Source organism: Castor canadensis, chromosome 6 (assembly GCF_047511655.1).
Source record: "Castor canadensis chromosome 6, mCasCan1.hap1v2, whole genome shotgun sequence".
Lineage (NCBI taxonomy): Eukaryota > Metazoa > Chordata > Mammalia > Rodentia > Castoridae > Castor > Castor canadensis.
The window spans coordinates 141,729,047-141,752,319 of NC_133391.1; the positions used below are offsets into that span (position 1 = coordinate 141,729,047).

Genomic DNA, 23,273 nt, shown 5'->3' on the forward strand with positions numbered 1-23,273 from the left:
CTTTAAAAGTAAGGCGAGCATGGAATGATATATTTCAAGCCATGAAAGAAAATAACCATCAACCTAGATTACTGCGCTCAGAAAAACTATCCTTCATAATTGAGGGAGAAATAAAATATTCCATGAGAAACAAAAATTAAAGAAATTTATGACCATTAAACCAGCACTGCACAAGATAATTAAAGGAATCCTACAAAGAGAAGAGGAAGATAAACACAACCAGAAACATACAAGAAACAATAAATCTCACTATATGTAGTTGAACAAATGAGGAGTAGGGAGGAATCAAGCACTACAAAAACAATGAAATGGCAGGAATTACTGCATATCTTTCAATAATAACTCTGAAGATTAGTGGTCTCAATTCTCTAATCAACATGCACAGACTGGCATATTGAATTAGAAAATAATACCTGACAATCTGTTGCCAATAAGAAATGCACCCCATTCACAAAGACAAACAGGTTCAGAGTGAAAAAGATGGAAAAATATTTTCCAAGAAAATGGGGTCAAAAAGCAAGGAGGAGTAACTATACAAATATCTGATAAAGCAGACTTCAATCCAAAAATCTGTCAGAAAAGACAAAGTAGGTTCTTTCATTCTGATAAAGGGAAAGATCCATCAGGAGGTGATAACAATTGTAAACATATGTACACCAAACATTGGTGCACAAATTTCATAAATCAAACACTACACAAAAACAGAAGTAGACCCCAACACAATATTAATGTGTGATATTAATACCTTATTCTCAACAATAAACAGGTCATCCAGACAAAAATCAAATAAGGAAACTTCAGAATTACATGACACTATACATCAAATGCACCTAACAGCCATCTACAGACTATTTCACCCAACAGCCAAAGAATAGACATTCTTCTCAGCAGCCCATGGAACTTTCTCCAAAATAGATACTGTCTTAAGACCTAATATCTTAAGCCATATATTTTCTAATATCTTAGGTCATAATATCTTAAGATCATATCTTAAGACATAATATATTATTTATATTCTTAGAACAATAAAGCAAGAGGAAAAAGATTTGAAAAGGAAAGGAAGAAGTTAAATTAACCTATTTGCAGATGATATGGTCCTATACTTAAAAGATCTTAAAGACTCCACCAAAAACTCTTAGACCTGATAAACATTTTCATGAAAGTAACAATATAAAAAAAATCAACATGCAAAATAAATAGCTTTTCTGTATGCCAACAATGAACAGGCTGAGAAAGAAATGAGGAAAACATTTGCACTGACAGTAGCCTTGATGCACAGATGACACACTCAGGAATTTCAGGTGCTCAGGGTTCTTGAGCCCTCTCTGAGAATGAAAGCACAGGTGGACTCCAGCAGCAGGGGTCAGAAAGATTTTATTTGTAGAGAAGAGAAAGACTGCATGGTGGGGAACTGCAGGGGGACCTGGAAACTGGTGGTCCCGTGGGTCAGAGTGGGGACTGGGTTTTACAGCCTTTTTTTTGTGTATTGCCTGAGGGTGGAGATGTCTTTCAGATGCAGAGGAGTGTTTCTTGAGAGGAGAAGTGTCTCCTTGACCTCTTGTGGTCCATCCTCAAAGTCCCCCCACCCCAGTGACCGCCGTAACTGCTGTTAGGAATAGGGACAATGAAGTCTGTTCAATAACTGCTTCCTGCTGACAGGGGGTGATGAAGGGGCCCACAGCATTAGGGCTGATCACGAGAGGGGTTGTTGAGGGGACCACGATAGTAGGTATTTTCATCTCCATCAGAGGCATTTGTAGTTTATGGATTCTATGTGAGAAGAAACAACTTGACAAGTAAGTTTAAAATGCAAGGCCCAAACACAAGTAAGAGAATAACGGTAACTATAGGCCCCAGAAAGGGTAGGAACCAAGTCCTGGAGGGGAGCCAGGATTTTATTTGATCCCATACTGGTGTAGAAACCTGAGTTTCAAGAGATTTCTCCTGGAGCCACTTAGCCTGTTGGAGAATGTAATCTGCACATTCCTCTACAATGTCTGAAGGGTTTATTATATATGTGTAACAGGATGTATTGGCAATGGCACATACCCCTCCTTGTTTAGCCAAAAGAAAATCTAGAATGGATTAAGAAAATGTGGTATCTATACACAATGGAATTTTATGCAGCCATGAAGAAGAAAAAAATGTTATCATTTGCTGGTAAATGGATGGAATTGGAGAACATCATTCTGAGTGAGGTTAGCCTGGCCCAAAAGACCAAAAATCGTATGTTCTCCCTCATTTGTGGACATTAGATCAAGGGCAAACACAACAATGGGATTGGACTTTGAGCACATGATAAAAGCGAGAGCACACAAGGGAGGGGTGAGGATAGGTAAGACACCTAAAAAATTAGCTAGCATTTGTTACCCTTCACACAGAGAAACTAAAGCAGATACCTTAAAAGCAACTGAGGCCAATAGGAAAAGGGGACCAGGAACTAGAGAAAAGGTGAGATCAAAAAGAATTAACCTAGAAGGTAACACACATGCACAGGAAATTAATGTGAGTCAACTCCCTGTACAGATATCCTTATCTCAACCAGCAAAAACCCTTGTTCCTTCCTATTATGGCTTATACTCTCTCTACAACAAAATTAGAAATAAGGGCAAAATAGTTTCTGCTGGGTATTGAGTGGGTGGGGGGAGAGGGAGGGGGCGGAGTAGGTGGTAAGGGAGGGGGTGGGGGCAGGGGGGAGAAATGACTCAAGCCTTATATGTACATATGAATAATAAAAGAAAAAAAAAAAAAAGAAAATCTAGGACCAGGGAGTGGTCCATGACCATACAGGCAAGGGACGACAAAGAATTTTGCATGTCCTTAATGGCAAGGCCTACTTGGTCTAAGGTGTCTTCTACAACTTTGGTTAGGTTTTTTTGCAGTTACATGATTGGCAATCACCCCATAGCTAATTCCAGCTAGGGCAGTAACTAATGCTGTTTTCCCTAAAACTATTAGAGTAACCTCTCTTTTATCTCTATGTAAAGCTGTTCCTGTTGTAGTTAGCATTCCCTTTTCCTTCCAGATGGCTGCATGAGCATGCAGGATCAGGAAGGCATATTTAGAGTCTGTACAAATGTTGATTCTCTGTTCTATTGACAGTCTTAGGGCTTCTGTTAGGGTCACTAATTCTGCCAACTGAGCACTTGTATTAGGAGATTTGAGGATGCCAAATTCTGTTACAACCACAAACCCTGCATGTCTGACACCATTCTTGACAAAGAACTGCCATCAGTGTATAATCCTAGATCAGTGTTTTTTAAGGGCCAATCAGTTAAGTCAGGTTGGGCAGCATAATTTTTCAAAAGTACCTCCTCACCTGAGTGTTCAAGATTTTCCTCTGCCTCTGGTAGAAGGGTGCAGGATTTAGGCTCTGATAGGTCCTTAAAGTTATTTCTCTCCCTCCCAGAAGCTGGGCCTGGTAGTAAAGTATATGGCTGCCATATAGCCAAGTTCTCCTTTTGAGTTTAAAATTCCCCCTAGGTCATGTGGGGTATAAACCATTAGGGAGGGGTGGGATTAGGATAAGTTTTTGAGCTTCAGGCACTAGAAGGCTTACTGCAGCCACTGCTCTAAGACATCCTGGCCATCCCTTGGCTACCTGATCTAATTATTTGCTTAAGTAGCCTACTGGCAAAATAGAAACCAAAAAAATCCTACAAAGAATTAATGAAACAAAAAGTTGGTTCTTTGAAAAAATAAACAAGATCGATAGACCCCTGGCAAACCTGACTAAAATGAGGAGAGAAAAAACCCAAATTAGTAGAATTAGGAATGCAAAAGGGGAGATAACAACAAACACCATGGAAGTCCAGGAAATCATCAGAGACTACTTTGAGAACCTATATTCAAATAAATTTGAAAATCTAAAAGAAATGGACAGATTTCTAGATACATATGATCATCCAAAACTGAACAAAGAGGAAATTAATCACCTGAATAGATCTATAACACAAACTGAAATTGAAGCAGCAATCAAGAGTCTCCCCCAAAAGAAAAATCCAGGACCTGATGGATTCTCTGCTGAATTCTATAAGACCTTTAAAGAAGAACTGATACCAACCCTCCTTAAACTGTTCCATGAAATAGAAAGGGAAGGAAAACTGCCAAACACATTTTATGAAGCCAGTATTACACTTATCCCAAAACCAGGCAACAAGGAGAACTATAGGCCAATCTCCTTAATGAACATTGATACAAAAATCCTCGATAAAATAATGGCAAACCAAATTCAACAACACATCAAAAAGATCATTCACTACGACCAAGTAGGCTTCATCCCAGGGATGCAGGGGTGGTTCAACATATGAAAATCAATAAAAATAATAAACCACATTAACAGAAGCAAAGACAAAAACCACTTGATCATCTCAATAGATAAAGAAAAAGCCTTTGATAAGATCCAACACCATTTCATGATAAAAGCTCTAAGAAAACCAGGAATAGAAGGAATGTACCTCAACATTGTAAAGGCTATTTATGACAAACCTACAGCCAGCATTATACTTAATGGAGAAAAACTGAAACCATTCCCTCTAAAATCAGGAACCAGACAAGTATGCCCACTATCTCCACTCCTATTCAACATAGTACTGGAATTCCTAGCCAGAGCAATTAGGCAAGAAGAAGGAATAAAAGGAATACAAAAAGGTAAAGAAACTGTCAAAATATCCCTATTTGCAGACAATATGATCCTATACCTTAAAGACCCAAAAAACTCTACTCAAAAGCTCCTAACACCATCAATAGCTATAGCAAGATAGCAGGATATAAAATCAACATAGAAAAATCATTAGCATTTCTATACACTAATAATGAACAAACTGAGAAAGAATATATGAAAACAATTCCATTTACAATAGCCTCAAAAAAAACCTCCAATACCTAGTTGTAAACCTAACAAAGGATGTGAATGACCTCTACAGGGAAAACTATGAACTTCTAAAGAAAGAAATTGAGGTGACTATAGAAAGTGGAGAGATCTCCCATGCTCATGGATTGGTAGAATCAACATAGTAAAAATGTCTATATTCCCAAAAGTAATCTACATGTTTAATGCAATTCCCATCAAAATTCCAATGACATTCATTAAAGAGATTGAAAAATCTACCGTTAAATTTATATGAAAACACAAGAGACCACGAATAGCCAAGGCAATACTCAGTCAAAAGAACAATGATGGAGGTATCACGATACCTGACTTCAAACTATATTACAAAGCAATAACAGTAAAAACAGCATGGTACTGGCACAAAAACAGTCATGAAGACCAGTGGAACAGAATAGAGGACCCAGATATGAAGGCACACAACTATAACCAACTTGTCCTTGACAAAGGCGCTAAAAATATAGGATGGAGAAATAGCAGCCTCTTCAACAAAAACTGCTGGAAAACTGTTCACAGTCTGCAAAAAACTGAAACTAGATCCATGTATATCACCCTATACCAATATTAACTCAAAATGGATCAAGGATCTTAATATCAGACCCCAAACTCTAAAGTTGGTACAGAAAAGAGTAGGAAATACTCTGGAGTTAGTAGGTATAGGTAAGAACTTTCTCAATGGAACCCCAGCATCACAGCAACTAAGAGATAGCATAGATAAATGGGACTTCATAAAACTAAAAAGCTTCTGCTCAACAAAAGAAATGGTCTCTAAACTGAAGAGAACACCCACAGAGTGGGAGAAAATATTTGCCAGCTACACATCAGACAAAGGACTGATAACCAGAATATATAGAGAACTTAAAAAACTAAATTCTCCCAAAATTATTGAACCAATAAAGAAATGGGCAAGTGAACTAAACAGAACTTTCTCAAAAGAAGAAATTTAAATGGCCAAAAGACACATGAAAAAATGCTCACCATCTCTAGCAATAAAGGAAATGCAAATTAAAACCACACTAAGATTCCACCTCACCCCTGTTAGAATAGCCATCATTAACAACACCACTAACAAAAGGTGTTGGCGAGGATGTGGGGAAAAAGGAACCCTCTTACACTGTTGGTGGGAATGTAAACTAGTACAACCATTCTGGAAAAAAATTTGGAGGCTACTTAAAAATCTAAACATTGATCTACCATATGATCCAGCAATACCACTCTTGGGGATACACCCAAAAGAATTTGACACAGATTGCTCCAGAGGCACCTGCACACCCATGTTTATTGCAGCACTATTCACAATAACCAAGTTATGGAAACAGCCAAGATGCCCCACTATTGACGAATGGATTAAGAAAATGTGGTATCTATACACAATGGAATTTTATGCAGCCATGAAGAAGAACGAAATGTTATCATTCACTGGAAAATGATGGAATTGGAGAACATCATTCTGAGTGAGTTTAGCCTGGCCCAAAAGACCAAAAAGTGTGTGTTCTCACTCATATGCAGACATTAGATCAAGGGCAAACACAATAAAGGGATTGGACTTTGATCACACGATAAAGCGAGAGCACACAAGGGAGTTATGAGGATAGGTAAGACACATAAAAAACTAGATAGCATTTGTTGCCCTCAATGTAGAGAAACTAATGCAGATACTTTAAAGCAACTGAGGCCAATAGGAGAAGGGGACCAGGAACTAGAGAAAAGGTTAGTTCAAGAATAATTAATTTAGAAGGTGACACACATGTACAGGAAAGCAATGCAAGTTAACTCCCTGTATAGCTATCCTTATCTCAACTAGCAAAAACCCTTGGTCCTTCCTATTATTGTTTATACTCTCTCTTCAACAAAATTAGAGATAAGGGCAAAATAGTTTCTGCTGGGTAGTGAGGGATAAGGAGGGGTAAGTGTGGGAGTGGGGGGGTAGGGGAAGGGGTGGGGGAAGGGGGGAGAAATGACCCAAATGCACATATGAATTAAATAAAAATTAAAAAAATAAAAGTAGCCTACTGGCTAGGGAGTGATGCCCCAGAGCTGAGCCACCACTCCCAAGGCCAGTCCTCCTTTTCATAGACATATAATTGAAACTTGTCTTGTACTGGGAGATCCAGTGCTGGAGCTGTCATAAGGACCTTCTTTAACTGGTGGAATGCATTTTCTGACTTATCCCATTCAATAAAGTGTTGGGGATCTTTCTGTGCTTCCTTAAGGACTTGATATAAGGTCTTGGCTAGGTCTGCATATCCCAGGATTCAAATTCTACAGTATCCTGTGACTCCCAAAAAGGCCTCAATTGCTTTAGAGTTTTAGGTAAGGGAAACATCACGATTGGATGGATTCTATCTTCTCCTAGAGTCCTCATTTCTTTCTCCAGGACAAGATCTAAATAAGTAACCCTAGACTGACACAATTGGGCTTTTTCTTTAGAGATTTTATATCCTCTATCTGCTAAGAAGTTCAGTAAGGACACAGTGGCTCATGAAATGACAGGCTCAGTCGGTCTACAGAGCAGGAGGTCATCCACATATCTTAGCAGAGTAGCTTGTAGATATTGCCACTCTGCCAAGTCTTGGGTTAGAGCTAACCCAAAGAGGTGGGGGCTGTCTCTGAATCCCTGGAGGAGGACAGTCCAAGTGACCTGTCCAGACTTTCTTGTGGGGTCCTCAAAGGCAAAGATAGGTTGACTTTTAGGGTGGAAAGAAATGCAAAAGAAGGCATCCTTTAAATCCAGGACAGAGAGGTAAGCAGTACCTGGAGGTATTTGGGCTAAAAGCATATAAGGATTTGGAGCTACAGGGTGGAGAGGCACTACTGCTTCATTGATCAGGTGGAGATCCTGGATGAGCCTCCATTTGTTAGGTCCCTTCTTGACACCGAGAATAGGAGTATTATATGGGCTGGAGCACTCGATTAGTAGTACCTGTCTTTTTAAGTCTTTGATTATGGGAACTATCCCTTCCTTAACTTCTGGCTTTGAAGTATACTGTTTTTGATGGGGAAACCAGTAGGGGTCCTTGAGATGAATTAGGACTAGGACAGCTGTTCGTGACTGTCCTACGATATGTCCATCCATCCATACTGTGGGGTCTACTTGTTCCTCTATTAAGGACAAGCAACCTGAGGTAAAAGGAGCTGTATCCCCAATTTAGATAGAAGGTCTCACCCTAGCAGAGGATTAGGGGTTTCTGGGACAATTAAAAAGGAGTGACAGAAATGGAAATCTCCCCACGAGCAGGCTAAAGGCTGAGTGAAATAACGCTCTAGAGGCTGGCCTGATATGCCCTGAACAGTAATTTTCTTGGAGGACCTGGGTCCGGGAGAGAAAGGAATAGCTGAGATGCTGGCTCCAGTATCAACAAGGAGGCTGACCTTGTGCTTTTCGATAGTGAGTATAACCCAGAGCTTCCCTGCTTTTATGGTGGTCACAGCAGCCTGGATGGGAGGCCCCAGAACCTGTCATTGGGTGGGAGGCTCTGACCTCCATTCCCCTGGGAACCAGGGACAGTGTGCCTTCCAGTGTTTTCACCAACAAATGGGCAGGGTCCCAAAGGTAGCTTTCCCTCCTAAAATGTCCTGCCTGTCCACATTGAAAGCATGTCCTTGGGTTTAGACTTTGCCCCAGGGAAGCCTCTCTGAGCGCTGCAATCAGGGCCTGCTGCCATTTATCCTTTCTCTTTTCCTTTTCCAGGTCCTTCTTTTCTTTTTCTAAGTCCCTGTTATAGTATACAGATGTGGCTACATGGACCAATTGGTCTAGATCTCTGCTCCCTTCAGCCACCAGTTTTTGAAGCTTTTTATGGATATCTGGTGCTTGACTATGTTAGAAATTTATCTTTTAGGACAATTTCCTCTTCCTGTGACTCTGGTATAATGTTGGTATGCTTTTGTAAAGCATCCTTAAGTCTCTGTAGGAAAGCTACTGGAGTTTCTAAGGGTCCTTGCTGTACAGCTGTGAATTGGGAGTAATTAAGAGGTTTTACCTTGGCTCTCCTTAGACCCTCAAGAATGCAGTGGATGAAATGGTTATGGCTCCATTAGTCTTTGTCATTTTCAGGGTCCCACTTAAGGTCATACCTAGGTACTGCCTGATCTCCTGTTGGAATTGGGAATCAAGGTTCCCTTTTGGATGTCCAGTGTCTTTGTCTTTCTTCTTCCTGCCCCTCCTCCTCCTGTGAGGGCCCAGTAGGAGACAGGCCTGCAGGGCCGCTTTTATCTAAGTGATAATTGTCTCCAGCTTTGACTGCCTGATCTAGTACCCACTGTTTCTCCAGAGCAGTAAGGGTTTGAGATAGCAATAGCATTACATCTTTCCAGCTCAGTTCACTGGTTTGGCTGACTTCTCTAAATGTCTGGATGTACTTACCTGGGTTTTCTGTGTAATTTCCTAAATCTTTTTTTATTTCTTTAAGTTCACTCACTCTAAAAGGAACGTGAGCCCTCTCCAGGAATTAACCAGAGGCAGTAGAGTCCTGTGTGACAATGTCTTGTGTTTGAGGTAGCTGGATAAGGGGAGAGAGAGGGAGCTGATGGAGCATAAGATTGGTTCTTTGGGTCAAGTGAGTTTGGGGGCTTTTCTCAAAGGGTCACCATGATCTGGGTATCTAACCTGCATTTGCTCATCCATTTTGGGTGGTATTTTAGAAAAAAGAGCAGTTGAACATGTGGAACTTCAGTCCACTTTCCCTCCTTTTTACAGAACATATCTAATTGAAGAATGGTATTATAATTAATGCTCCCTCCTTCTGGCCATCTTTCCTCATCTCCCAGAGGATACTGTAGCCAAGCCTGGGTGCAATAAAACTTGAGTCACTTTTGCTGAAATTAATATTTTAGTAAGCAGGCAAGGGGGGATCCTTCCTGGATCCTTGAGGCTTGATTCTCCATCTAAAAAGGGAAACAAGGGAAAATTGGTCACCTTAACAGAGGTTTCTCCTTTTATCTAGGCATTCCCAGATGAGGAGAAAATCTATGTGGGAAAGGGTGCCCCTCTCTCCTTTGCTCCTCTGCCACTGCCACCTGTGGCTAAGGTCATGAAGGATTTTTAGGTATTCCAGGTGCAGCCACCCCACTGAAATGACCTTGGACCAATTTCTTATCTATTTTGACTTGCCTGTTTGCCCTGAGACCCAGGTACCTGGCTCTCCTCTACCAACTGAAGGCTTGTAATTTAAAAATAACTCTATAAAAGTAACCAAGAGGGCTTGCATGGTCAGAGGAAGGACCCCTGCAGAGGCATGGATGGGGACTCCTGATGAAGTAGACTTCTGCCCCCCTATATATCCTGTGAGGCATATGTGCTTTTTATGAAAAGAGAGAGAGTCTGAAGGCTTTTAATGCAGTAAGGGGTAAAAACAGAAAAGACCACCATGAGGTCTCTGCCTTTTAACTGTTTTTTTTCTTTTCCTGAGGGCAGGCTGCAGAACCTGTTTAACCAGTATGACCCGATGCTTGACAAAGACAGTTAAGCCTAAATTAGAGACTAGCACTTTCTGGTGCCTGCAGGGATTTTTCCCAAACTGTCTGAAGAAGGAAGCCCACTGCTGTTTAGAGCAAAGGGGAGGAGGGGGACACTCATCCTGAACTACTTGGGAAAAGGGAAGGAGAGGATGAGGATTGGGGGAAAAGAGAGTTTCCAGGCCCAACACATGAGGGATTATTAGTCACCACTGTGACCTGCTGTCCAGGTCAATCCTGCCCAAGGAGCACTGGAAGCAAGGGGTGACCTCCAGTCTTGGGCCACAGAAAGTATGAAGGAAGCATAAGATATCTGATTGTCTGTTTGCTGCGCAGATGGCTACAGGGGTCTGAGACTTAGCTGCCTTTGGAGCCTCAGGGCAGGTCAGGAAGTTGCATCTCCAGCCTTTAAGTGACACTGGGAAGTGCCCTGGCCAGAACACCTTTATAGCTTGAAGAGAAACTTTCCCTTCCACTGGCTGTTTTCAGACCTCCTCTTAAGCAGGTCAGATCTTGAAAGAGAGAAAGAGAGAGTTTAAGGGGAGGAAAATAAAGCCTCAGTGTGCTGAAGTCTGGCTCTGCCCGCATAGCACTGGCAGTCTGGTATAAGCCCCCGACCAGCCCCCATGTTCTCTCGGGTTGCCTGCCTTACAGCTGTAATGGGCTCAGAGCTTTTCCTCAGCTTCCCAAGAGAGAGACTCTCCTTAACAAGAGAGAGATAGAGAGAGAGGGAGGAGAGACAGACAGAGAGAGAGAGAGAGAGAGAGAGAGAAGGTCGGCCTGAGAGGTCCACCATAGCTAGGCCATGGTGAGGGGGCTCTCCTGGAGAACAGACTCCATCAGAGTGCTAGACAGTCACAGTCACATTCCTAGGCAGCTTTTCCCAGATTGGCACAATCTATACTGACCTCAGGTGACAGTTAGTCCCTTTGTGCATTGCCAAATATGGTGCACAGATGACACATGCAGGAATTTCAGGTGCTCAGGGTTTTTGAGCCCTCTCTGAGAATGAAAGCACAGGTGGACTCCAGCAGCAGAGGTCAGAAAGATTTTATTTGTAGAGAAGAGAAGAGAAAGACTGCATGGTGGGGAATGCAGGGGGACCTGAAACCAGTGGTCCCATGAGTCAGGGTAGGGATTGGGTTTTATAGCCTTTTTTTGTGTGTATTGCCTGAGGACAGAGATGTCTTTCAGATGCAGACAGGTGTTTCCTGGGAGGAGAAGTGTCTCCTTAACCTTCTGTGGTCCGTTTGTCAGCCTCACAAAAGTAAAATACCTTGATATAAACTTAACCAATGAGATGCAAGAAACTGTAAAACCTTGAAGAAAGAAATTAAAGAAGACACTGGAAGATTAAAGTAGCTCTTATGTTCATGGATCAGCAGAATTAATATTGTAAAAATAGCTAAAGCAATCTATAGATATCATGCAATCCCCATAAAATTCCAATGTCATTTTTTCACAGATGTAGAAAAATCAATCCTAAAATTCACATGGAAGCACAAAAGACTCTCTGTTTTTTCCTGAGGAAAAAAAGAGAAGTGCTGGCAATAACTCAATACCTGACTTGAAATCATACTATCAGACCTTAGTAACAGAAACAGCATGGTATTAGCCAAAAAACAGACAAAAAAGACACTTAAACCAATGAATAGAAAATCCAGAAATAAGCCCACGTAGTCACAGCCATCTGATTTTTGACAAAGTTGCCAAAAGCATACCTTGGAGAAGACAGGCTCTTCACAAATGGTGTTGAGAAAACTGGATAGCCTCATGTAGAAGACTGAAGCTAGATCCCCATGTCTCACTCTATGCAAAAATCAATTCAAAATGGATCAAAAATCTAAATGTAAGGCCTTAAAGTTTGAAACTACTTCAGGAAAACAGAAAGAAGACCCTTAAAAGAACATCATCTTAAGTGAAGTTAGCCAGGTTCAGAAAGACAAAAATCGTATGCTCTCCCTCATATGCGGACTTTAGATCTAAAACAAATGCAGTAATATTATTAGACATGGGTCACATGCTAAGAGGAGGACACATATAGGAGGAATAGGGAAAGGTAGGAAACCCAAAACTTGAAAGTGTTTGATGTGCCCACTGCAGAGGAGCTAATACAGTAACCTTAAAATGACAGAGGTCAATATGGGAAGGTGACCAGGAAGTAGTGAAGAGGTCTGGTAGAGATGAATCAATTTAGGTTGTAATACACTTGTGCATGGAAGCAATGCTAGGAATCTCTCTGTATAGCTATCCTTATCTCAACTAGCAAAAACACTACGTCATTCTTATTATTGCTATGTCTTCTCTTTAACAAAATTGGAGAAAAGGGCAGAACAGGTTCTGCCTGGAAGCGAGGGGGATGGGAGGAAAAGGAGGGGTGGGGGAAAGGGGGAAAATAGCCCAAACAATGTATGCACATATGAATAAATGAATAAAAATAAAAAAGGATAGTAAAGCCTTTCTGAATAGAACTCCAACTGCTCAGGAAATAAGAGCAAGAAATGACAAATTTAAAAGATTCTGCATATCAAAAGAAAACAATTACCAGAATCAAGAAACACCTATAAGAGCTGGGGATTAGAGACAAGATGGCAGAGGAATAGAAGCTTTCTCCAGGAGGAAAGAAGCAAAGCCTCCACCCTAACATAAGCCAGACAGTCTCCTCTATAGACTGACAGATCTAGCTGTGGGACAAAAAATACAGTTCCCACAAACCCTAACCCAACTGTGAGGATTTGACAGGACAGTAACTTCCCCAGCACAGCAAGCCATCCAGCATCAGACAAGAACACCTTTCATTCCTCATATCTCAGAGAGCTGAGGCAAGGCACCATATTGAGAGCTTCCTGATCAAGACTGAGGTACTTGGGTGGATAGGGAGTCATCTTGAAAACAAGAAGCAATCGCAGCCCAGGGCCTTTTGTGTGTGAGAGGCAATAGCCACAAGAGGCTTTTGGATGGGGAGAGACTTTGACTTGTGGTGAGCTGGCAGGTGGGAAAAGAAAGGCACAGTGTTAGCAGGCATGCCCTACTTGCCTATGGAAAATTCAAAAAGAAACCAACTATTCTTCACTGGCAGAGAGCTCAGCTTACTGAAGCTGCCTTAATACTGCCTACAGGCAGGTGAACTCTGAGATGTAGCAACCAGGGAATTTCAAAAATCACAGCCAAGGGAGTTCTGGGACTCCTGGCCACAGTGTCCACATAGGAGACTGCCACTATAGGTGGATGTAGAAAGGGAGTAGGGCAATCTGAAAAGCAGCAACCAAGAAGTTGAGAGGTCACCTACCCTAGTTTATCCAGCAAACAGCACCTCCATCAGCTAAGAGTAATTTCTAAAACAAAGCACCAATCTCTACTGGCAGAAAACTCAAGTTACTGAAGCTGCCTGAAAACTACCAGCACGAAGGTGAGCTTTGAAACTGAGCAACCCTGGGGATTTCAAGCATCTCAGCTTGGCAAGTTCCAAGACTCACAGCCAGTGTCCTAGTTGGAGACAGCCACCAAAGGCAGACTTAGAGAGGGAGAGAGATTGTGTCAGGGGCATTCTGAAGACTGGCAGAAGCCCACCAAGCAGCCAAAGTGGCAAGGGAAGGAAACCAAAACCTTGAATGAGGTTGATGTGCTCACTGTACAGGAATGAATACAGAAGTTTTAAAGTGGCTGGGGCCACCATGGGAAGCGGACAAGGGTGTAGTGAAGAGGACTGGAAGAGGCAAATCAATTGGAGCTATAATACACATATGCATGGGAACAACACAAGGAAACTCCCCGTGTAGCTGTCCTTAGCTCAAACTAGCAAAACGTTATGTTTCTTGTTTCATCTTTTATGTTTTTTCTTCTACAAAATCGGAGAACAGGAGGGCAGATAAAGAGGTAGGAGGATGAATATGGTGCAAACAATGTATACACATATATGTAAATGCAATAATGATGCCTGTTGAAAGTGTTCCAATAATCAGGAGAGGGGAAATGGGGGAGAAGAGGAGGGGGTGGAATTCAAGTATGATATATTTGATACATTGTAAGAACCTTTGTAAATGCTACAGTGTACCCCACCCAGCACAAAAAAATAATAATAATAATAAGCAGCCAAAGGCCCAGAGGTCAGTGGCACCACCTTGTCCAGTGACAGCAGCTCCATTGACTGAGGTCCCACTTATGACATGAGTGGCCCCACCCACTCAGATCTCTCCACATTTCAACACAAAGGCTCACCCCCTATTTAAAGAGGCTGCACAGCCCCAAAACAACTCGCTGGCAAACTTCTTTAAGAGACTGCCCTGGGGTGGATCAACCACACTATGAGCACCACTCCCATCCCTGAAGCCTCCTCCTGTACCTTAAGTTAGAAATTTCCCCTTCTTCCAAAAACCTCCTTACTAGAAAAACTTGCCTGGCAGATGGACAACAGCTGAGGTGCAATCTCGCCCTCCTGAAACTGTTCCCATAACAACGGTGACAAAAGAGACTAACTTGGACAAAACACAAGAAATATCAACACCTCTCCAGCAAGAAAAATAAACTGTTGTTTTTTTCTTTTTATCTAATTTGTTTTCATTTGGTTGTTTTTTCTTTTCCTTTTTTTGAATTTTGAGTTATTTCTGGAAATTTTTTTTTCATTATTGTTTTTTCTCCTTATTTCCCAAATCATTCTCTACTTATCTGTTATAACTATATAGTGCTCACCTGTTCTATTATTTCCTCTTCCTACCTCCCTTTCTTCCTATCTTCTTACTGCCCACCCTTTACCATGCCCATCCCTATATTACTCAATTTTCAATCCTTGTATTTTTCAACCAATGTTAAACTCCCTGATCAATCCCCGAGGAACCAGAGCTTCTTACCCATACAACTTTAAAAGGGAAACAGTTAAGGGTTCCAGTTGCTCTTTATACATTCAAATATTTGGTTTATTGCTGAAATATTAACCTTGTTACTGCAGTAGTTTCTCCACATATGTGAGAATGTAAAAGAAAAATTTAGCCCAACAGATGCACAAATCACAGTGTAGAAATTTAAATATGAAAAACCAAGGCAGTATCTCCCCTCCAAAACCCGACAACACAACAACTGATCCAAAGATGATGAATTGACTGAAATGTCTAATAGAATTGGAAAAAAGATAGCCTCTTCAACAAATGATGCTGAAAAATCATCTGTAGAAGATTGAAATTATATCTCAGTCTCTCAGCTTGTAGTAGTATCAGTTCAAAGTGGATCAAAGATCTTAAGACCTGGAACTACTACAGGAAAGAAAAGGGGAAACACTAGAACATACATAGGTAATAACTTCCTAAACACAACTCCAATAGCTCAGTAATTAAGAGAAAGAATTGACAAAAAAAATCTGCAAAGCAAAGGAAGCAGTCACTAGGCTGAAGAGACAGCCTACAGAATGTTAGAAAGTCTTTGCTAGCTATACATCTGACAAGGGATTAATAAACAGAAGAGAAAAGTAGTTCAAAATACTGCAAAGTATCAACAACCTAACTAATAAATGGGCAAATGAGCTATAAGCAGACAGTTCTCAAAAGATAAAGTACAAATAGTGAATAAATGCAAATCAAAATGACATTGAGATTCTACTTCACTCCAGTCAGAATGACTGTCATCAATAACACAAATAACAACAAATGCTGGTGAGGATGCCGGAATAAAGGAACCATTACCCACTGTTGTAGGAATATAATTTAGTGCAGTCACTATGGAAAGCAGTATGAAGGTCCCTCAAAAAAACTAAGAACTACCAGATGATCCAGCTATACCCCTCCTGGGTGTACACACAAAAGGAATGTAAGTCAGGATATAATCAAGCCATTTGCATATTCATGTTTAACACAGCATTATTCACAAAAGCCAAGCTTCTGAAATATCCCAGGTGTCCTACAACTGATGAATAGTTTAAGAAAATATGGTATATATACACAATAGCACATTATTCTGTCATAAAGAAAAATTAATTATGTTGTTTACAGGTAAACAGATCTGCTGGAGATCATCATGTTAGGTGAAGTAAGCCAGACTCACAAGTTCAAAGGTCACATGTTTTCCCTCATATGTGGAAGTTGACCTAAAAGATAAATGCATACATAAATACATATGTGATCTTAAATACATATGCATATCTATAGAAAGAGAGAGAGAACATGATTATAATAGTGAGTCTTTCAGGAAGGGCTAAGGGTAGGCAGGAGAGGAAAAAGAGAATGATAGAAAGTGAATAATACTGAAATACATTGCATTTGTGTATGATGATGGTATAAAAAAATACACTGAAAGTTGTTGAATAATAGGGAACAGAATGATATCAAAAGAGTAAGTACTCGAGAGAGTTAGTCTGATTAAAGTACAATATATACGTGTGAAATACTAAGGCAAAACTCTAATCAGTATTCACTTAAAAAAATAAAGAAAAGCAAGGTAAAACAGGTCCTGTCTGGGGGTGAGTACCAGTGGGCAGGGGAGGGCAAATGAGTGGATGAAGGAGAGTGAATATTGTCGATGTACTTTGTATGCATGCAAGAAAATAAAACAATGAAACCTGTTGAAATTGTTCTAAGAAGGGGGCTAGAAGGGATGAAGGAAAATGATTGAGGGGTTGTAACCATATATGGAAATGTTACTATGAACCTTCCTCATACAACTAATATGCGCTAATAAAAATATAAAATAAACAAATAACTTTAAAAAGAGACAACCTACAGAATGGGAGAAAAATATTTGCCATCAGATTTATCATCTTTATTCATCAGCTAAAGGAGAAATCTCCATAATATATAAAGAGCTCCAAGAAGTAACAAACAATCCAGTTAATAAATTGGCAAATAAATTCAACAGATAGTTCTCAAAAAAAGAAGTAAAAATGGCCAATAAATAGATGAAGAGATGGTCACCATCCTTAGCAGTAGAGAAATGCATGCCAAAACTACATGAGATCCATCTCACCCCAGTCACCATCTCATCAGGCAACCATTAATGTTAAAGGCATGCAGTTGCTTAATTATTCTTACACTGAACCATAACCATTTTCTTCATCCCTTGTTGGGTCTTTGAACTCTTAATATATTTTTCCTTCTGTTGACTTTAGGCATTCACCTGGAACTGGAAAGACTACAGGATTTACAGGAAGGGCTGGAATGTGATGATGTGCAGGTCCAGATAAAGCTTTCCTCCAAAATAGCTAAGGTAATGAATATGGAAGACTGGCAAAGGAGGATAAAGACAATTATGGATTAATTTCCAAATAAGCAAGCTATCAACTCTCCACTGTTAAGGAAGGAAGACCACAGTTTAGACAATCAAGATAAATAAAAAACCTTTTGTCCTCTCACTAACTCTATGTACATGTGCCTAATCAACACCTGCTACTGATGGTGGCATCCTATGGGAAAATTTGTGAACCAAATGGTTCCCACACATCTCCAGGGTGTGGGATGTGGTAGGGTGGAATAGAAGGTGCAAGGGCTTTGGAGTCCATCAGATGCATCCCACGTGCACTGCTTGGAGTTCAGTTCACTTTTTCAAAAAAAAAAAAAAGAACCCAATAAAATCAGTCATCCTTCTCTCATAGTCATTCATCCACCTCTATCTCCTGAGCATGTAGCATATAAGCTCTGAGCTCTGCTCTAGGCTCTAAGGGCAGAAGACAAATGCCCTGCCTTCACTGCATCCTTATAAAGAGAGTCTGAAAACAAATATAATATCAGATGATGACAACTGAGAAAAATAAAGTCAAGGAAGGGAATTGGAAATGGAAGAGATGATCCTCTAAAAACGCTCTGATAGAACCATGACAATATTTGGAAAAGAGCCATGCAGAGGAGAAACAGCAAGTACAAAAGCCCTAAGGTGAAGAAAGAGGTAGGCAATGAAATCTAAGAGATAAGTAAAGGGCTGTTTCGGAGACTTTCTAAGCCTTATTAAGGACATTGCTTTTTATCCCAATTGAAATCAAAATCCAATGGGAAATTTTGAGCAGAAGAGTCAGGGTCACTATGTACAATTGTGCCAGGTGTGAAATGTAAAGTCACCCTCATGTAAGATGGCATCATCCATGATGTAGACTTGACAGATTTGTATGTATATCATGAAAAATTCTGCAGATGACAATAAAGAATCTAATAAAATGAGTACATTATGACAACTTACAAAGAGAGAGAAATATCTTGAGGACAAGATGCTTTTTCCAGATTTACAAAGCCTCAATGGGTTAACCATGGTTCTGAGAGGTGATCAGGCTTATATTTCTGCAGGGTCACTGGCTGCTGTGGGGAGACTGGAATGTAAGCTGATAAGAGCAAAATTTGTGAAGTCAGATTAGCGAAAACTGCAAGAATCCAAGTGTTAGGTGAGGTAGCTTGGGCCAAGGCAGATGAGGCAGAGATAATGAGAAACTGATGAGAACTGGGGAGAGTAGCTAATTGGGGTCATAACACAGAAATAGAAGTGTACTCCTTTGATCCACAACAACTCAGAAAATAGCTTGAATGAGCAACTTTTCATGAAAAGGAGCTCATTTCTTCTCAACAAAACATCATCAGAATATTTAACACAGGGAGGAAGTCAGATGTGAATAGAAATGCTCTCATGTGTACAGATATTACCATCTCGCATAGTTAAAGCTCCAGATCTGCTCCGGGAACTCATTCACAGTGCCAAGTTTAACCTGCCTACCCACTCTCTTTCATTAGCACACATGCTCAGACATATACACACATATTCACACATTGCTATCAACCCAACATTCTCTGTAGTTCTTGTGCTTAGAAACCAAAATTACAAAGCCTTTATTTCTTTAACTTTTTTTAGCTGTTCTTGATATTGAAGCATGGAAGAGAGAAGACAGGTGTGTGTGTGGGGGGGAGTTAATAATCCCTACACTATACAGACAGTCAGCCACCTGAGTATTGAGCAGAGCACTCAGTACATGTGATCGATTTTCCTGAATTATCGAGGCTTAGCTATTCTTTGGCAGGTTCAAGACGTATTTGTATGACATATGAAGTGTATGTGAAGGTACTTCACAGTATAAAGAATTGCCATATAAATACTGTGCATTATTTTACCCTTATGCAGTGTGCTATAACTTTAGGTTTGGAAAGGATATTGACTCAGTAAGCTTGAGAGTCAATAAATCTGAAATCATAAAATGATAAAAAGTCAACCCCAGGGAAAGTTTGCTTAGAGACAATTAAAAAAAAAGGTCATGCTATGTCCTATTTTAGTGTTTTGTCCAGTTTCTGTGGACTCAGTCATATGCTGTTTAGAAAATTCAGTGGTTTCTAATATCCTAAAGCAAACGGCAACATGTGATAAGTTTCCAGGCATAGTGAAGTGTTTGCTAATGTGAGTCTTTCTGGATGTGTTCTCAGATTGTCTGTAAATTCATTCCAAATGAAGAAATTCAAATGTTCTTGGAGGAAATATTAGATGGCTTGGAAAGTCTCAACTCCACGTGTACAGAAGCCTGTGGCATATGGCTGATCACTACCCTGAAGGAGCATGGACTTGCTCTGGAAGATCAGGTGAACTCACAGCCAGTTGTATAATTGAGTAAATCCAGGACTTCTGAAATGCCAAGTCAGTCACCATGAGCAGCAAGCACGCAGCCTCAAGGGGCCTCCGCAGGGACCCAAGCTCTGTGTTAATAAGGCTGCTTTTGAGGGCTGTCTCAGTTGCCTCTCTAGTCTCTGATCATGAAAACTTTCAAACTTGTTTCACTGTGACCAGGAGTAAGAGTTCTGAACCAAGGCCATTGTTAAGGCTTAGCTATTCTTTGGCAGATTCAAGATTATGGAAACTGGGTTGTCAGATATGAAAAGGTGGTAATGGCCAGGTGGATGCTTCTATAGTAGCCATCAGGGGCCTGGGAACACCCCCATCCCCACCCCACCATGACTCTTCACACGTTTCTTTCATATGTAGTAGAGTATGGTATCTGATAAGCAAGGCTACTACTGGGTTGGGAGAAAGTGCTCAGTCCTTCCTCCCAGTTAGATACTTAAGCAAAATGATCAGAATTTAAGTTCAGGAAGCTTGGTTAAGAACTCCAAATGAAGACACCACTATCCTGTCTCCTGATGTCAGAGACAGAATATAAGCTATGTAAACATTAATAAGCAGGAAAGAAAATTTAAATGAATTCACCTCAAGGGGAAAAAAGAGAAGGAAATTCTTATTCTTATATCCTAGAGTCAACCACCCTCAATTTAAAAATTCTGTAAAGCATGACTTTTGGATAAAGGCATTAGAAATTACCTCTGTATTTATTGTTTTGTAATGAGTCACTTAAATAAACATTTAGTTAGCACAAGCTAGACTAGCACAAACGAGGCTAGACAATGGGAAAATGGAGGCTGGTAAACACGGATGTCTGTGTATGTGTGTTTAGCATGAGGAGGAGTGGTCTCACAAGATGGTAACGGTTTCCAATGGGGAATTAAATTTCTACCTATCACTGAATTAGAACTCTATGGTAATCATTTTTCAGGGACATTTATGATTAAGGAGTAATCATTGAAAGAAGACATGTTTAAAGTAAATATCTAGTTTAAATATCTACACACAATTAGAAAAAAGAGAAATTTCTGTTAGGAGCAAAGTATCTTTAACATAGACAGATGTCCTTGTTGATGTTAAAAATCCACATGTATTATTTGCCCACAGGTTAACATCCAAATTCAGAAAAATGTCCTTCAAAGGCCTGTGGGTCTGGCTTTGTCTTCCCTATCCAGTCATCTGCTGTCCCTCACTCTCATCCTCTGTGTCCTGCACTGCGCCATTCTCCTATTCTAGAAATCTCATTTGCTTATGTCTGTGCTTTCATAATATTTTTCGGTGGTGCTACCCAATTCACCAACAATCTTTTTCAGTGAGAAATAAGCCATGCATAGAATCAATTATTGATTTCAATGTTGTTTACAATTCATCAACCACTCACATTATGCTTATGGTACCTTCCCTGGGCCATTCATATAGAGAGAAAACGGCAACTTAATGTTTTATTTGGCTTCTTTTTAGCTACTGGAGATCCTGGGCATAATTTATCATCACATGCCAGTCCTCAGACAAAAGGAGGAAAGTTTTCAGTTTATGCTAGAAGCCATCTCCCAGATAGCCAGCTTTCACATGGATGCAGTTGTTGTCAACCTTTTACAGAAGCCTCTGCCCTTTGACAGGTAGATTCTAATTTAACTGGTCCCTTCTCTCAGGAAAAGCTGCTCTGCAAAGCACTAGGAAGGATTTATTATGTGAAAAACATCTCACCTGAGCAATAACTAAAAATTGGTACTTGAATCACAAGTGATGTTTTTTTGAATTGTTTTTATTAAATGATAATGAGATTTTTTGAAAAGTATTTACCATAGAAAAAAGTTAATATTTCTCTTCATCCTGGTTGCCTAGAATGCACCTGTGAAAGAGCTTTCCATCTTTATGGACACTGACAAACTTTAGTAAACCAAGGCCAGAATCCCAGATTGTTAAGAAAGACACTTCTCATATCTATGGCACTGCAGCTAGTGTATCTGCCCTCAAAATTGTGATTAGTCATAATAAGATTTTAGAGTGAGTGAGTTGGAAAAGTTCACAGTCCAAGGAGCTGTGACTTATCTGTCACCTTCCTTCCTTGCCATTCTAGAGACACAAAGACATTGTGGAAAACACTGGCTGAAAACCCAGCCTCTAGTGGTAAACTCATGCGAGCCTTGATAGACAAACTGGAGACCAGGTTAGAAGACGACACTGCTGGGATAGATGCAATTTCAGTGAGTTGAACATTTATTTCATTGCTTCTCTGGAACTGTACTAGGGACCTTGATGTTGTGGCATTGATTATACTTCTCCTCTCAGACCCTAACTTTAATTCTATTCCAGTTCATAGTAGACAAATAGGGAAGTAATTTTATCTATGGCTGATCATATATAGAAGCAAATTTCTTATCAGCCTCAGAGAAAATCTATGCATCTATATTTTCAAATTAGTCTTTTTTTGTTGAAAAAATCCCAATGCTAAAAAAAATTCTCATTTTCCATTGCTGGTGCACCTAGCACACATGACACCAACATGGCCATTCCAAGAGAGAAAAACATTCTGAGTTGAGAAGTTTACAGACAAATAACCCTCCCTTTTCTATGTGTCTTTACCATTAACACAATCAACTAGCAAACAAACCTGAAGAAAGACCCAGGGGGAAAAGACTTTGGAGGAAAGAAGACTTTGTGACCCAAAGGTCCTTTGTCCCCTCAGGTGTCCTGTGCTATGTATGAAGTGCTCTTAGCCGGAGGCCTTGTCACTGGCTTTTATGCACAGCTGTTCACTCTCCTCCTGAAGCTAGTCAGCTGCACACTGGGCCAGAAGATGGCCACTTCCATCTTGATCCACAGGCGGCGTGTGATGCAACAGGGGGAACGGCAGCATATCCCAGACCCCTGCAGGTAAATGGTCCAACAGGGAGAGTCTTCCAAGACTCTTGAAGATGGGCTGTGGAAGCTAGGGTCTGTGCCTTCTGGTCTTGTGAAGAAACAAGGCTATGGCATCTGGCCTTGTAGTTCCTTTTCCCTGGGCCCAAATACTGTGTAGCTGCCCAGAAAGAGCAGGTAAGGAATAAGGGGCTGTGTCTTCTTCTCTAGAAAGTCCAATCCATTTCCCTTGACTTCCTTTGTTGGGCTCTTCCTTGGAAAGTTGGAATTCTGTGAAAGCCATCACAGCAAAAACAATGAAAATAAATACTATATTTCACCAAATCTAAGACTTTGGTAATTGAAAGAAGCAACATTATTTTGTGTGCTATTGATAAAAGGAAAGGCTCACAATTAAGCCATCAATAAAAACTTTCTTATATTTTTAAGCTTTTGTTTTATATTTACCAAAAGAGCTCTTTTAGCAGAACTTGGGAGGTTGAGGCGGCAAGATCAACCATGGCTA

At 40.4% G+C, this 23,273-nt stretch overlaps 1 protein-coding gene across 1 annotated transcript in view; it reads left to right on the forward strand.

Annotated features, from left to right (window-relative positions):
• Positions 1–23,273, forward strand: part of Mroh2b (maestro heat like repeat family member 2B) — an 81,009-nt gene that overhangs the window by 49,211 nt on the left and 8,525 nt on the right. Inside the window, 5 exon segments of the mRNA XM_074075350.1 lie at positions 17,436–17,533; positions 19,720–19,872; positions 21,368–21,525; positions 21,987–22,113; positions 22,596–22,783. Coding sequence (XP_073931451.1) covers positions 17,436–17,533; positions 19,720–19,872; positions 21,368–21,525; positions 21,987–22,113; positions 22,596–22,783 — 724 coding nt within the window.